The following is a 16,535-nucleotide window of genomic DNA, read 5'->3' on the forward strand; positions in this document are numbered from 1 at the left end:
TACAGCTCAGACTTTTGGCATAGAAGTACAGCGTTTAAGTGCTGGAGATGTAAGAAAGGTCTCCAGGGGCGATGAGGGCGTAATGCCAGTTCTGTTCCAGGTACATGGAGGTCCAGCACATGAAGCCTGGTTAGACTTTCAGCAATGCAAACAACTGACCATCATTTGTCCTGGGGAGTATCTAAATTCAGGAAAGCTTGTAAAGAGCTGGCCACACTCCCATCCCCCAAAACACATTCCTTTCCATGATTTCACACAAATAAGATTTCCTGGAGGTCCCCATTGAAAGATGATGTACTCACACAAGGGAATAAATCTCCATAGTGCAACACGCTCCAGGTATCTCACAGAATCCCCCAAATTGTAGCGCTTCAGGATATCGGATCTCCAAATGAAAAATATCTCCACTGAAACACTATCATTCTGCAACCAGCACCTCCAGGAAAGTAACCACTATGGTGATGGAAACCTGTCTACAGAAGGACTGGTCTCGAAGGTTACATCTAGAGCGTACCTTCACCTTGCACCAAGCGAATCCTCGCTCAATAAAGTGGTGTGGCTCATGTTTATGCTTCTCAGAAACAGCTCATGCAGAACTGAATTGCAAGAAAAACGTTTTAGTTTGTTCTTTTCTCATTTCATTGTTTTTTGGTTGGTTTTTTTTTTTTTTTTCCGCCACCAGGAAACGCTATGGGAACACCAGCATCTGCCATGCAGTCTGCTGCATTGTTTTGTTTTTTTTAAGGCTCAGGTTGAAAACAGAATAGTGGTGGAAAATCTGCTGCACGCACCGGGCCAAGGATGGAAAGGCTAACTTAGATCTCCTGTGTCTTTACAAACTGAAAAAGCTGTCAGGTTTTCGCAATTATGCTAGTCCAACATGAAACCGTAGGCTATTCTGAGTATAGTTGATTTTTACAAGGGAGGCTTTTAAAATATTTTATCACAGCAAATAATGATTATAGACTAGAGGTCACTGGAAGTCAGCAAATATTTTTTTTTTTCTTCCCCTCACGCTCAGTACCACCAGGATTTGGTTTTGATGTATGAAAATGTATGATATTGCTTGATGGTTACAGCAAATGGTACATTCTTCAAAGTATGTAGATGAGGAAGATGACTGATACCTTTTCCAAGTCAATGAACAGATAATACATGATAGATTTTCCTAGTGGTCCTTGCCAAAACTGCAGAAAGCGGGCTTTGCTTGCTGTGCTGTTGGCTCGCCCTCGAGGAAAGAAGAGCTATAGGTATTTTTGGAACAGGGAAAGGAAGAGCACTTGCATTTAAATTGTATATTATGTACGTATGGCTATGGAAGATTGCAATCTAAATAAACAGGAACACGGGAGGGTTAACAGAATCCTTATTACTCACTTCTGTCTCCCTGACTTTAATTAGCTGGCTCTTTCTACTCCTGTAAATGTCTCTGCAGGGAAGATGCAGTAGTTTGTTCTACATTTCACACTCTTCTGGGAGGTAATACTGCATTTTTGACCCAAAGGCAGTGGTTATGCTGAATAACTTTTGCCACACGGGCCCCTTTATTTTTCAAACAAACTAGGGTTGACTGAAGTTTGTACACTTAAGACAAATGAAAGAAACTCAAATGAAAATACAGCAGGCTCACACCAACTTCTTGAGATGCCCCTTGCTCTGGCTGGAGATATCATAAAAGTTAACTGTGCTACCAATGTAATGGAGTTGATTGTTTAAATTTATTACAGGACAATGAAGTTTTCCGAGTGGAACATTTCCACTGCATCGCACATCCAGGACCGCGTCAGGACTGTGCGCTGCTCTGTGATGACTTGTTAAGAATTCTGCAAGTGTGACAGGTAGAGGCACCTCCTATTTGAAGATTCCTCTCTCAAGCAAATCTCCTTTTATCTTTGTCCCTCAGGATTTATTCCCTCTGTTACACTCCGACTGCTCTGTCTCCAGAGAGCTCCACAGCATAGAATGTGGCATTACCTGGTTTTTTATGATCTTGGCATGAACTCAGAAGAGTAAGAAAGATTTAAGAGCAGCCGTGCAAGAATGAGAGACAGAACAAGGAGCAAGTTTCCTACCTGTTTCAGGACTCCATTTAATCTGCCTTCTCCTCCAATGTCTGGTTTCTCCCAAAGGAGATTTCTTCTCCTTTCCTTCTCTTCCAGATGGCAACTGGTTTACCTGCCTTCTGAGTCCCCTGCTGCAGGAGCCCCTCTCCATTCTCTGTCTCTACAGCACATCACGAGCAGTGACCAGCAATCCCCAGCTTGAGATTCCCAGGGGAAATCCCACAAACTACTACTAAAGGGCCTGTGAACAATAAATGGAAAAACCGGTCTACCATCTGCGGGCTTAACTCTACTGCTGTGGGGTCCACATTGCCACCGGACGTTTTTTTTACAGGGAGTTCACAGATACAGAATAAAAGGTTGGAAAATACTGACACAAATACGTGCTTCTCTAGGCAAAAGTTTTGGGATTCCCTCCGCTACCCTACAGAGTTACATAGACCGGACTGATTAGGGGTCACACGCATTTCCCAAAATCTCTGTCTGCCTTCTGGGAGTTACCTCTTCAAATTCTTCAACTGCGTGCGCACGTGGGCATGGCTGAGCAGGAGAGATGGGGTACAGAAACTGCAGTTTGATTTGGGCGCAAAGGCCATGGAAGTTTTTTAATGCATACTGTCTGTTGCCTGTGGACCAAAATGGACAACTCGAGCTCACATAAATGGCTAAAATGTTAATAAATTAAGAGGGACCCACCCATGCATTAACAAAACTGTTTGGAGCTGAGCACAGCAAAGGCATAGTTCTGTGCGACCTTGCTAAGGAATTTCAAGCACAAAATGAAATGCCTCCTACTAACCAAAGCCCAGGGACTGCCCTGATCAGAGAATAAGAACTCTATCTGCAGATGTAAATAAAATCACCAGATTCCCATTTGCTCGCTGGCTAACAGAGGTCCCAATTCAGTTACCTTCACATGTACACCGTACTCCCTTGCACAGTCTCTTATCTTTACATCAATAAACAAGTGCCTCAAATCTATTTACAAGAGGTCAAATGCCTTTTTCTTTACAGATAATTTCAAGAAGGAAAAAAACCAAACCAAACCAAACCAAAAAACCAGCACAGGACACAGCTCCTGCAGAGATCTTAATTAAAAAAAAACCCAAAACCACAAACCACCACCAAACAAACACAAAACTAAAAAGAAAAAAATAAAAGTTTGTTAAGACCTACTATACCTTTTAGGGGTTTTGGTCTATCTCTTTCCTGCAGGCAACTCAGGGTCTTCCTTCTCCAGCAGCCAGCCTAGACAGCCCTGGAATTCTCTGCTTCAGTTACATCCCTTAATAATTTGTTAGTTACCCCCTGTATGAGACAGTCACCCTCAAACCACCCTTCTTTACCCATTTCTAGTTCCCTATATTTCAGATTATGCTTTAGACCAATACCATGCTATTAATAAACAGTGCTCCCTCGCCCCTGAAGGATGTCTGAATGGGGATTAAGTTTATCTTCATTATGACCATTCAAATATTGCCAATATCGTATTTTTCCAGCTTAAAATTCAGTCATTGAGGAATTCACCTTTTCTACCATACATGATCGCTTTCCATCCACAGCAGGGGATGCTTACGTTGGAAAGCTCGCCCCGACTATTAATCCTTTCAGGAGTGAGAAAGCCTCCTTTATCTCATCTCATAATTCCTCTCCTTCCCAGTGAAAACAAACCCATCACCCATAATTTTGCTTCAAACTCATTACCTATTTTGCTATAGGCTGTTCTCTATGGTTTAAACAACCTCAAGGTAATAAGGTTATTTAAAGCGAGCTTCTCTTCTCTTTCCATGCAATTCCCTTCATCATTAATTCCCACTCAGCACGTAAGCACTGTGTAGTAAGGAACAACATAAAGATCTCCGAACCTACACAGGCTGGAGCTGGGTCAGTCCCCCGAATGCAACGAAACTACACAACGATACAACAGTTTGGCAACATCATCTGTAGTGTCTGCTGAGCATCTCTGCATGCGGATTGTAGGCTGGGCATCAGGAGAAGGTGGACAAACACGGCTCAGTTGCCACATAATAAGCTGTGACCAACAGTTGGGCTGCAGTAACCCAACATTTGCATTAAACTGGTTCCTCGCAAATACAAGGTAAAATTTAGCTTAAATATCTCTCCCTGCAGTTTATGCTAACATCACTTTGCACTTGCAGAGGGCTAAAAGCACATGGTGAGTTGCTGAGACACACACCTGACCCTTCAGTAGCATTTTTTGTGCCCTAAAACACATTCAAACCTACCTCAAGACAACTCCAGTGCAAGTGCTATTCTGCTCATCCCACACCTCCTTCTCCATGCACACATCCCTCCTGTGGGCCTACTTTCTAATCCGCTTTCCTTCATGCTACTGTTAAACCTTGAATTACCTCCCACACATCACATCTCAGTCATAGTGCCGTGTCTTCTACCTCTCCATTCCTTTCATCCTGGCTGTCACCCTCGGTGCTTGCACGAGGCTTTCAGTAACTCAGGAGGGGGACCTATTGCTATGCTAGTTTCCATGTAGAATTAACAGAATGCTAAACACCAATTAATATTTCCACCGTATCCACAGGGAGTGATTCCCTCTGGCTTACTGCTGTTAGCAGTCACGAACACTTTGCTGACTTGTAGTTTCTTCATACCTGGGCAGTTGCTGAAAAATCCCGTTCCGGGTTCAGGATTCCCTCTTTCCTCTTCTTTGCTAACGGCTCCCAGCTCCTGACCTACACTGTTACAGCAAGCCGCCTGTAATCAAAACACTAATATTATCCTTCCTTCTCATTTTTATCTCATAGGTTTGCTTTGCCTTCTGTTTTTCTGCAGAACTGTTTGTGTTGCTTAACAGCAAAAGAAAAAACGAAAATTAAAACCAGTGGTTTGTTTCATGAGACACCAGACACCCATCCACCTCCAGCCCCAACAGGAACTAAAGGTGATTTCATGATTTCTTGCAGACAACAGAAAGGACCAACTAGAAACCCAGCAGAGGCACCTGTGAGGGGGTTCTCACTGGTGCTTTACGGCACACTGGCTACAGCGGGGACAATGTGGTTCACACTCATTTAAGACCTCCATGACATTGAAACGAAGAATCCAAAGCTCCTTGGAAAGAGTATGAGCCAAGCGGTTCAGCATCCTACGCGAGCCCCTCCTCTGCTTAGCAGGAAGAGGATTATTGCTGTTCCAAACATCCTTCCTTAGACTGTTGTAGGTCTTGGTAGAGATGATAACTGCTGGGTTGGATACTGGTATGTTTGGGTCGAGAGCTGCTTTTATCAGATCTCATTTTCATTGTTCATTGTCAAGGCAAAGGTATGACTATTGAAAAAAGAATGACCATGAAGCAGAGGTGCCTTTTGAATTTATGGACAGAATTAGCAAAATGTTTTGCGCTTCTGGCATGCTCTATGCCAGGCATTGACGTGACAGAGCTTCCAGCAGTCTCTGAGTATCTACCTGAGGGTGGAAAACTACAGGGTAGTAAGAAAGCGGAGTTTCCTTCAACTCTTACCTTCAGTCTACCTTTTAGCCAGTCTGTATTTGAAGAAACCTACATCTCCCAGAATCTAATTTACACTCAGAGCAACCTCGTATCCCCGCACCCTCAAGATAAATAAATGGCTAAATTGAAATACTGAATATTGTAAGGCCTTGTTCATTCGATTATTTTTTTCTCCGTGATTACCCTGCAGACCTTAATGACTAACTACTTAAACGTACTCTTTCAGAAAAGCAATTTCTTAGCTGCTAAGAAGTCAGAGTGAGATCCGGAACCGTGACAAAACGCATCTGGTGTTTGTTTCAAAGAAGGAGAGCTGCACCGGCATTTTTGCAGAACAAAACAGAAGCTGTTTTGCTTAAGAGGGAAAGTTGCTGTGCTGGTCTAGCACTTTTCTTAACACGTGTCAGAACAGGTTTCTGTGTACGTACATCACCTTTCCTACAGCTTGGGTGGGTTACCATTTTGAAGCATGTAGGGCCTGGAAATCTGAATAAATCACTCAACTACATCTGACTGTACCACAGTTTGGAAATAGCGAGGAAATCTTGACCAAACCCAACTTTAACGCTACCTTCAGATTTTAAGCTCTTGAGCAGGAACCTTCTTGTTCTTTGTTTGCACAGTGCCTAGTTCAGCAGGGTCCTGTCATGACTAGGGGTCTTAAGTTCTACAGTAATACAAATAATAAATAAAAAATAATAGTACATAGTATATGATCAGTAATAGCTACTTTATACCCTGTTTTTCAAAGACACACTGCACCCCAGCAAATACTTGAAAAATATGGTAACAAGGTTACCAGAAGTTGCAAGACAAATGCAATTTCTTTGATGCAAATATTTAAGGTTCAAGTTGCTGGGAAACTCATTAATGGTATTGCTTCACCAGCACTGAAAGGAACACAGACCGGAGAGATGAAACCGGTTCACGCACAGCCTTGGGAGTCCAGCAGAAACCGGGAAGGAACGTTTGCGTAGAAGCGGAGGCAGTGAATCCATGAACAGCTTCTCATCTCTACCGTCTATTTTCATGCTAAAAGGGACTATATATGGGAAGAGAATTCCAGTGTTGGTTGTTTTTTCTTTTTTTTGTGTTGGCCTTTTCATTTGGAAAAACAGTAAAGGAAACAGATAAGATACACAAATTGTAATGAAAGATTTCATATATTCCCTATGGCTATCCCATTTTTCCCAAATGACGGCTGCATGAAATTCAAAAATTAAAGACTAGGATTTGAGACCAAAACTATAAATTAAAAAGGAGACATTTAAAAGAGAATTTCCTAAGGGTTTCATTCTTTCCCCACTCTGCAGCAAGGAGAGCAAAAATACAATCCAAAAGAGGAGAGAAGAAGTCAGAGGGAATTAGAAAGTCCAGTCTTTCAGCCTGTCTCCCATTTTGCTAATTTTTACAGTAGGTTATTTAAGATGCGGTAGATGTTCCGATAAAAAGCAGGCAGCAGCAAACACAGGCATTGTCTCCTCCGTCCAGCGAGGTCTGTGCAGTCTCAGTCTCTTGCTCTGGGAAGGAGAGGTTTTCCTTCCCACCCTTGTTACTGCCTTCCAGGGTGAGAGAGGGGAGAAGCGTCTGCCAGAGTTTGGGGTCTGGCATTTCGGGAGCTCCCATCCCTCCGCTGGGCTAAAAGGAACTCAAGTATTCCAGTGCAACCTCGTATACAAATTTATACTGTTCCTGAAAGAGAGAACAGAAATCAGTGACATTAGGATACAGGTAAATTCTTCAGTCTCATTCTACAAGCTGCCAAAAACGCCTCCTCCCTCTTTCTTACACCGTTTGGCAGGACCAGGCAAACATTAATTGTATTTCCATGTGATCCTGAACAAGCATTACTAAGAGATGGTATCATCAATGGAAAAGAAAAACACTCAAAGAGACAGGCACAGTACAGACTATTCATTATTTGCCTCAGGCCCTCACTGCACGCATTGCTTGTGAGGAAAGACTTCAGCGTGATCGATTGAGATGATTGAATCCAGGACAGTTTAATCTCTTTGGCTGCAGGGAGCAAGGCCTGGGCTTGGGACTCTTCTCCCTTCCTGGTTTCAAGGCACGTCACAGCATGAAGGCCCAGGCTGTAAACATCCAGAAGAGTACAAATTCCAGCCCCTTCCCACAGCCATGGTGGCAGCTACTTGGGGTTTAACCTCCTGGAGGCAGCTGGGCATGGGAGACACTGCTGATCCCACTGCCCGGGCAGCTGTGCCCCCTCGCTCAAGGAGAGGAACGGTGGGACTGGAGGATCCATTGCACATCCTCAAATGGGACTGATTTTAATTCCGATGGCTTCATATTATGATTCATTTTGATTCATACCAGGCCAAGCTATGAAATGTTTTCACCTATCCTGAACGCTGGATGGGGTAGGGCACAGGAAAAAAGCTTACCAGCGACTCCACCATGTTGGATTTGTTATTCCGTAACGTTTTCACTATGTGGAACACATCAATGATGTTTTGCTGCTGAATCATTTCACACACGCTGCAGATGGCACAGAAGGTGCCGCTGCGTCCCCCACCATTCCTGGGTGCAGAAGAAAAGAGGCATGAAGCTGGGTAAGGCTGTGGGAATGGAGGGGAGCACGGCTTACACAGCAGTTCACGCATCACAGAATGGCTTAGCTTGGAAGGGACGTTAAAGACCATCCAGTTCCACCCCCTGCCCTGGGCAGGGACACCTCCCACCAGACCAGGTTGCTCCAAGCCCCGTCCAACCTGGCCTTGAACCCCTCCAGGGATGGGGCAGCCACAGCTTCTCTGGGCAACCTGGGCCAGGGGCTCATCAGCCTCACAGGAAAGAATTTCTTCCTGATATCTCATCTAAATCTCCCCTCTTTCAGTTTAAAACCGTTCCCCCTTGTCCTATGGCTCCCCTCCCTGACCCAGAGTCCCTCCCCAGCTTTCCTGGAGCCCCTTTAGGGACTGGAAGGGGCTCTAAGGTCTCCCCGGAGCCTTCTCTTCTCCAGGCTGAACCCCTCCAGCTCTCTCAGCCTGTCCTCACAGCAGAGGGGCTCCAGCCCTCGGATCATCCTTATGGCCCTCCTCTGGACCAATGCCAACAGGTCTATGTCCTTCTTGTGCTGAGGACTCCAGAGCTGTAAGTTTGTTTTCTGTAACTTCCACATGAATAAAACATGATTACGGTGTACCCTCACTCAAGGCTGAACCCCAGCTAAATTTTTAAGTCCGTGCGCCATGGACACAGACCACACAAGGACCATATTTCAGAGCACTGGCAGTCTGTTCCTGGAAAGCAGACCCAGATCTACGGTCAGAATGAGCTGGAGACCCTCTGAAGAGAACCCTGGCCCCGCTCCAACAGGTCCATGTCCTTCCTGTGCTGAGGACTCCAAAGCTGAACACAGTACTCGTGGTGGGGTCTCACGAGAGTGGAGTATAAACTACTATGGAGTCCAATATAAAGGAGCATATACCAAGAAAGGTCACATATACTAAGAAAGGTCTGCAACGTATGGACTGGGTAAGGACCCTCAGGAAAGTGCAGACCTGCAGGGCAGGAGACAGGGATGGAAGGACTAAGCTAAGCCCTGGCAGTGGTGGACAAGAAAGCCCCAGGGAGTGCAGCGCTCCTCCTCACTGCTCCGGGGCTCACCGCAGCTCCGTGGCTGGAGCTAAACACGTGGCAGTGCTGCTTCAGTTGTGTTTGGCCTGCAGTCATGAGACCTACCCACCCAACAGAAAGTAGCAGAGCTTTTTCAGCTACTCCTCACCGCAATGAGTGAAATCTCTGGGCCAGGATGCTATAACGTAGCATAATATTCAACTTGAAGTGTATTACAAATGTAATTTAACCTCATTTTCCCCAGCTGAAGCCTGGCAAACAACCAAATTTCCAGATCTCTAATCAGTGCTCTTCAGAAAGCATTTCATGAGGTTACAGACATTTTCCAGTCGTACTTACAGGCAGTGGACAACAGTGCGTCCGTCTCTCCCATCATACTGTTCCTGCCACTTCTCCAACCTTCTGACCACCTTGAGGAGGGAGCGTTTGGAAGGGGGGGTGTCCCTGTACGCCGGCCAGCCAATGTACTGCAGGTGCTGAACTATGCGATACCCGTCCTGAGGCTAAAACAAAGAGCATTTTCAAGACGCTAAATGGAATGGGGCGGGAAGCAGAGAGAAGGGGTAAAGCAGAGGGCACTGGTTACATGGCATCATCCCTCCGGATCTGCTATCATCAACATTAACATCCTCCACTCTGGATACCTGACACAGTGGGGGAAAAAGGACTTCTTAGTAATCTGGATATCAACGATGACTTCGGATATTACAAAGCCAGGAAGAAACTAGGTGCTTAGGAATCCCTGTTTTGCTTTCAGTAGAGAATAAAGTCTCATGAAACTGTATGAATAGATCGAACACGTCTTTCCTGGTAGTCTGGGCTGGAGTTTAGCTGTGCCATGAGAACTAAAGGCAAAGGCAGCCCTCGAAAACTCTCTGTGGACTGTGGCAGGAAAGGATCCTCACCAAGATTTTAGCAGCAGCCATTGGTGTTGAACACAGACGGGTGCGGAGAGCTGCGAGTTCATGGCATCCACCCTGCCAGCTGTGCATTTACGAGCTGGCGTTAGCCTGAGAGTCACAGACCCTTAGTCTTACCAGCTATATGACTTCAAGGCTGGCCCTGGTTCAAAGGCGGTTGGCCTGGGACACAGGAAGGTGAATATCTAACTGATTTATCAATTCGTGTAGCTGGATCACAAGGTTCACTCCGCAACGTTACAATGAACGGGCTCTGACCACACAACCAGAGACTGATGTGTTAAACAGCGTGGAAATGTAATTTGGGGAGCCCGTTTCCATTTCTGCTTAGAAAAAATTAAAAAGGAACAAAAAAGTAGGCATAATCAATCCGGGAAACAACTAATGCGAGAAAAATGCTCTACTGAAACCCTTTCCTGCAACCCTGAAGCTGCATTGCCAGGGTCCAGTGTGCAGATAAACTTTGTTTCTATCATTTCAGCTGTGCTGGGGCCGAGGGACACAGACAAAGAGCTGCTTACAGAAATGGCAGCTGCTTATTTATCGGAAAAACAGCGGCAATTGGGAATCCCAGTCTAGCCAGTAAATGCTGCATCTGCCGTCAGAGACACTGCGTAGTAGTTGACAGATGGAGAGCTGCTGACGCTACCCCAGTTTATTTCCCACAATATTGATGGTTTTATATTGGCTACTAAGTGATTAATTGTTCTCAAATATACACAGAAAAATGCATTCTATTTAAATACAGATTTTCAGCTCATATCATCCACTTTCTAATTTCAGCCAAGAGTCTTTTACCAATACAGACTGATGCAATTAAATGTTAATTAAAGGAAGCAGCTACTAAATTCTGCAGTGGAATTTTGTTCCCAGGTGAGAGATTCAGCATCTCTAAACCACAAGTCTTGGTTCTGGCTCTTCCCCAGGCCAGAACATATCTTTGAGAATAAACAGGGAATCTGGTATTTCACTGATCTTACCCTGGCCATGTTGCAGATCCGGAATATCCGGTTGATGATATCTTCATCAATGTCTGCTGAAACAAACTCTACTTGAATTGGGCCGTAACAACAGGACGTTTTCTCTGGCCAGTACTGCATGCAGAGCTGGGGGAAACACCAGAAGACACAGAAAGCACCTTAACTATTAAGACAGAAACGCCTGTTCAGTCATCTTATCTTTCGAATTTATAACCAGCTCAAAATCCATAACCAATCTTGTATTATGTGTATTTGCTTAGAGAAGACGTCCTTCTAGCTCAGTAGAAGTTTTTTTATCTTATGAATGTGATAAATGTGAGGAAACAAAACCAAACATATTTTAGAAGCTTAACTTTTCCTCACCTTTTTTTTTTTTTTATGAACACAATTTGTAACCGATTGAATTCTGGGGTCTAATGGTGCAGAAAAGGTGGCTGCCAAATGAAGCTTCTGCAGGGGTATAGATTTAAAATTAGCATTAAAAGATTAGTGTCTGTAGGTAAATGTAATAGGAATCACAGAGTTCAGCGTTAAAGAGGGAATAGCGCACACAGCAGGAAAATGAATCTTAATTCAAGGAAAGTGGAACTTCTTTTTGTCTGCAAGACGGACGTTTTAGCTTTCTGAGTCTGCCAGCGAGGGAGAATGAGTTTGCTCTAAGAGCACGGAGAGCAACTCTGATTTCAGGGTGAACCACAACTGAATCTCTGAAGTTTGCGAAGCAGGTTGGAAGTCTTTTTTTTCTCATGCTGATATATTACTGAATTGAAACAAAAAAAAAAAAAAAATCCTATCCACACAAATTACAATCCAAGTATTTCAAATCCATCTGGAAATAGATCACGGCGAGAAAATATTTTGCATGAGATCTCATTAGCAGTTTCTGCTGAGATTGTATTTCTTTCTGCTTTTTTTATTCCTATTTTCCAGTGTAATTTTTTAGAAGTTTTGAAACCCCCAGATGCTCATTTGAACTTGATCTCAAGCTTTTCGAGTTCAATCATTGCCAGTAATAACGTCAAGTGTGTGCATGCTACTGCATTAATTCTGTATTCCTGTTATTCCTTTGATCATATGGGATTGAAATTGGGTGGGACATTCACGCAATCTTATGCATCGTTGCCCTTGTTAGTTTTTCAAGATGAAGCAAGCCAGCCAAGACCACATAAGCAAGTCCTCCCTTTGAAGGTTGTCTCTACTCCTCATTCACACTTTCATGCAGCCTACGGCTCTCTTCTCAAAGCGTCTGTCTGGTAGGCAAGGAGATCTGAGCTGAGCAGGTGCTTTAGGAAACAACCTCAAGGTGCATAGGAAAGAAAAGGATTAAACCTTCCCTTAGTATTAAAAATCTGCTTTTCCTAAAGCAGGTCTGTGAATGGCCACCTACCCAAACGCGTATTTATATACAGTGCTAAAAATGGTCTGTTACGTTCTCTGACCTCCACATGTCTTTATTTGCACTTTTTTCCTGCATAGGGGATTAAAGGTTCACTTACGCATTAATTTTAACTCTTTCCCTCTCTACAGTTCAGTCACAGCTTTTATATAAGTGGTTTTTGCACCTGTGTTCCACTCCTGGAGGTGAATAACACACCCTGCTCATGCACACAAACACGGCATCTGCAGGGAACTGCACACCCACAGCTTTGTAGCGCGTAGGGTACAGCGCTCCGATCAGGCAATGAACAGCTCGACAATTATACATCATCGTACAATGACAATGCAAGTACAACATTGTTAAGTTCCCTTTTAAGAAAACTCACTTTCACAACTGATATAAACCCGTCACACCTTGCCTTGAAAGCTCACAAGATCCAAACTTTAACATCACCCTTAACTTGCAGCGCCAGCTGGATGCTTTTGGCATTGGCTGCAGGCTCGAGCACAGAATAACTGACAAAGTGACTTCATGTATCGCCAAATTTCCTTTTCTGTGCCTACAGACTACCTCATAAAAACAGAATTTTGCTAGGGAAAAAAAAAAAAAAGGCAGGTAAAGTCTTCCGCAGAAAGATAGTCGCAATAACAACACTGGCTGAGGCCAATCGGTTTGTGTTTTCCAAGAACGAAGCGCGAGAAAGTGTGTAATTTCCAGAAAAAGCTGTGTTTTTCTTTGAAGTGTCAGGAAAAAATGGCAGAGATGAAATCCACCTCTGGATTCGATGCCAAGACGCAGAATCAGGCTGGGTGGATCAGACAGGGGGCAGCGAATGCACAGGACCCCCCCAATTCCGCGCAGAGCAGTGGGACTCCGCCGGTCACCAAGAGAGCCCGCTTCTGAGCGAACTCCTGCTGCGGCTGGAAATGAAATCCCACGGTGTTCACCCTGAAGGGAAATCCCCTCAACAAACAGGGCGACTGGCTTCCCCGTTACCATCAGATAAAGAGACCAATAATCTCGCTGCCTTCAAGTGTGGTAAGATTTTGAAGACAGAGAAGAGACAAATGAAAAATTAATCCATGAAGTACCAACTACTTGAGGGTTCCTCTCCTCTTGTTTAACAAGTGCTGTAATGGGTGAATTAGCCATGCCAAATGTACTTTTCACACAAATTGCATGATTACGCCTTTTTGAAAGCTGTTATCTTCTGCCACTCATCAGCAAGGTGGCTGGAAATGCTACTACAGGAGGAACTGCAGCGGCTCTTCCCCCAGCAAGCTCAGCTCCTGAAAATAATGGTGGTTAGTAGCCAAGAAGCCAACTTGCATATGACACTAGAAAGAAAAAAAACCCAACAAAACCACAACAACTTGCTTCTCCACAACAACTGTGCAAACACGCTTCTTAGTGTTACAGAATTGCATTGGAAATCTCAAGGGAAAGATCCTTTGAATGATTTTAGCGTCTCTTCTTGGTTTTATTCTTCTGGAAATGCCATGTGAACAGGCAAGCGCGAAGCACACCGGGGCTGTGGCAGGGAACATTTTTCTGAACTGAAGACCAAAATAAGAAAGGGAAGAAAGCAGGTCTGGGAGGAAGATTTAAGTCCACAAACACAAAGTATTTAGATATCTAAACGCTGTTAACCGCAGGATGAATTAGCTGTCTTAGAAGGAGACAAACATGTCAACTTATCCTTCATTATGTCCCAAAACATTACCTATAACTTTCCGGTTCCCCTTCATTTATTTAGGGGGGCACAAGGAAGTGGCAGCAGAAGTGCTCTTAAACCCACCTGGATTTGAGAAGAAAGTTACACGACAGAAACGATGAAATATCACTTACTTGTGCCGCATCCATCTCATTCAGCATCACGACCGAGGAGCAGTTATAATCAAACACCAGCCTCCAGAAGTCTGCTATGGTGTTGGGCAAAGGGTGTTGGGTTACAATAAAGGCAGCAGGTTGCTTGTGGCTCTAACAAAAGAATAAGATTAGTTAAAAAAAAAAAAAAAAAATTCAATCAACTTTTATTCAAACGAATATTATACCCGGGAGGCTATGGCTAGGCAATCTGAGCCATTTAACCAGATTATACAAATCACATATCCTTCTCCTTGTTATCGCTCTGCAATGAATGAATGTCTCATAATGGGATTCTTTTGCTCCCAATGAAGACATTTCATTAAAGAAGTGTCACAAGAGCAGAGATTACCCAAATCAATTATTTATATTTTGAGACTCAGCAAATAATACTAATTCTACTATTACTACTACCACTATCAGTAAATATTAATAATTGGAACGAAAACAGCTGGAAGCAAATGCTATCCTTTTTGCAGCAGTGGACTCTAGGAACTACAGAAGGGATTAGCCCCCCCCCCCCCCCCGTCTGCTATTCCTCCCTGGTGATGTAGCGCTACGGAGGCGGCACATTTGGACCCCAGCCATCCTTTAAGAGCTTGTGGGGCAATATTCAGTGCCTGTGACACTGGTATTTCATTTCTGCTGCTATTGTTTCACCTCAAAAAAGCCCTCTGACCTCAAATCTCCCTAACCACGAAGGGGAGGAACTGTGCTCCAAACCTCTGCGGGGCCACGTTAATGAATGTTTGCGAGGCCCTTTGAGATGAAAGGGTACAAGCTGAAAACTTTATCGCTTTCCAACCACGGCCGGCAATGCTTAGATGTGCCTACAAACTGCACAGTTCTTTGTGCTGTACGTCTGTGAAGAGGACTTGAATCAAAAGGCATAATATTTCTGGGTTAAAAAAACCCCAAACAACATTAAGATTTTGGATTTAAAGTAAAGAAACAAATAAAACCCCAGTTAAGATGGCTGTTGTGGGGGCTTGCCTTTTCTCCTCCGTACGAGTTGGCTGTGGATGGAAATGCTGAGCGGACCGTGCTGGGAGGGGGAGAAGGTGCTGTGCACGCTCTGCACCAGCTTGCGGGGCATCTGCGCGGCGGTCCTGAGTGCGCAGGTGTGAGCGGGGTGATGGGACGTGGAGTAGAGAGAAGGAAAAGGAAATGATTGCTTGGGAAATGATCAGTCTGGAAGGGATTTTCCTCTTTCTCTCTACCCTGTATTTCAAACTTAGGACGGGTCAAAAGCTCTGTCGTACCAGACCAACGGTGGCAACAGAGTGGTAAATAAAATAGTGAATCTTATCTCTCAATTAGAGTTAAGAACATCATAATGTTTCTGCTATGTTTTTTCACTGTGCACCAATACAGCAGATTGCGTAGCCGGCTAAACTGCTGGCTGGAGGGAAGATGCGTTTGTGGGCTTTGCCATTAGGAGACAAAAGAAACATGCCCTACCTGTTTGCTTTGCTACAAGTGAGGAACCAGATTCACTGTGGTATTTTAACGGGAAGGTGACACAGAGATGTTAATTACTCATGTAAGAGAACATGTGTAGGGTCTTGGGAGAACGATGACAACAGGGACACAATATGGACTCATGTCTTTCTCCAAACCCCATGCCTTAAATACAAACCTACCAGCACTTATGCATGGCTTGACTCAGAGAAGTGGCTAAAGTCTCTCTGCTTAAGGATTATGCTCAACGGTTTTAGGGGAAGGAGAGGAACAACATTTGTCCTTTCTTCTTAACAAACCATTTTGCAGATGCCAACATGGCTTTCCGATGATTCTCATAGGAAAGATCCTAAGGCCTGGGCAGAGGACATGAAGAGGAAAGGTCTCAAAATCGCAGAAGAGGTTGGGTTTTAATGCTCTGCAGTCAACAGGCTGGAACAGTCTCCAGCACAGCTTTAGCCAGGAGCCCAGACCGAGCGCTTCACCCCAGGGGAGGGTTCAAATCGCATTTTGTGTCTCGGGGTAATTCTGGTGAAGGCAGCCCAGAGCAGCCTGCCAGACTGCCTTCCTGGGACAATTCACGCTTCCAACCCCAGGCTGTAACCCGTTCTAGGTGTACCATCATCCCTTCCTGCTCTACCACTTTCATAGCTTTCATGTAATACACAGGGCAAGCTACAGGTCAAGCAAGGTTTGGGGAGAAGTTTAAAAAAAAGATAACATGAGAAATCTGTAAGGTAGAGGTAAATAAAATGACCAGCACTGGGACTGTGCTGT

General features: G+C 44.3%; 1 protein-coding gene across 27 annotated transcripts in view; it reads right to left on the bottom strand.

Annotated features, from left to right (window-relative positions):
• Positions 1-6,618: 6,618 nt before the first annotated feature.
• The window catches only part of PTPRT (protein tyrosine phosphatase receptor type T), a 461,815-nt gene continuing 451,898 nt past the window's right edge, over positions 6,619-16,535 (bottom strand). For all 27 annotated transcript variants that reach the window (XM_074605564.1, XM_074605565.1, XM_074605563.1 and 24 more), the window contains 5 exons: positions 14,280-14,411; positions 11,054-11,179; positions 9,493-9,656; positions 7,959-8,094; positions 6,619-7,245 (listed from right to left, as the gene is read on the bottom strand). In XM_074605564.1, coding sequence (XP_074461665.1) covers positions 7,192-7,245; positions 7,959-8,094; positions 9,493-9,656; positions 11,054-11,179; positions 14,280-14,411 — 612 coding nt within the window. In that variant the 3' untranslated portion in view covers positions 6,619-7,191. The remainder of the gene's footprint in view (positions 7,246-7,958; positions 8,095-9,492; positions 9,657-11,053; positions 11,180-14,279; positions 14,412-16,535) is intronic.

This window comes from Larus michahellis, chromosome 12, assembly GCF_964199755.1.
Source record: "Larus michahellis chromosome 12, bLarMic1.1, whole genome shotgun sequence".
In the NCBI taxonomy this organism is placed as follows: domain Eukaryota; kingdom Metazoa; phylum Chordata; class Aves; order Charadriiformes; family Laridae; genus Larus; species Larus michahellis.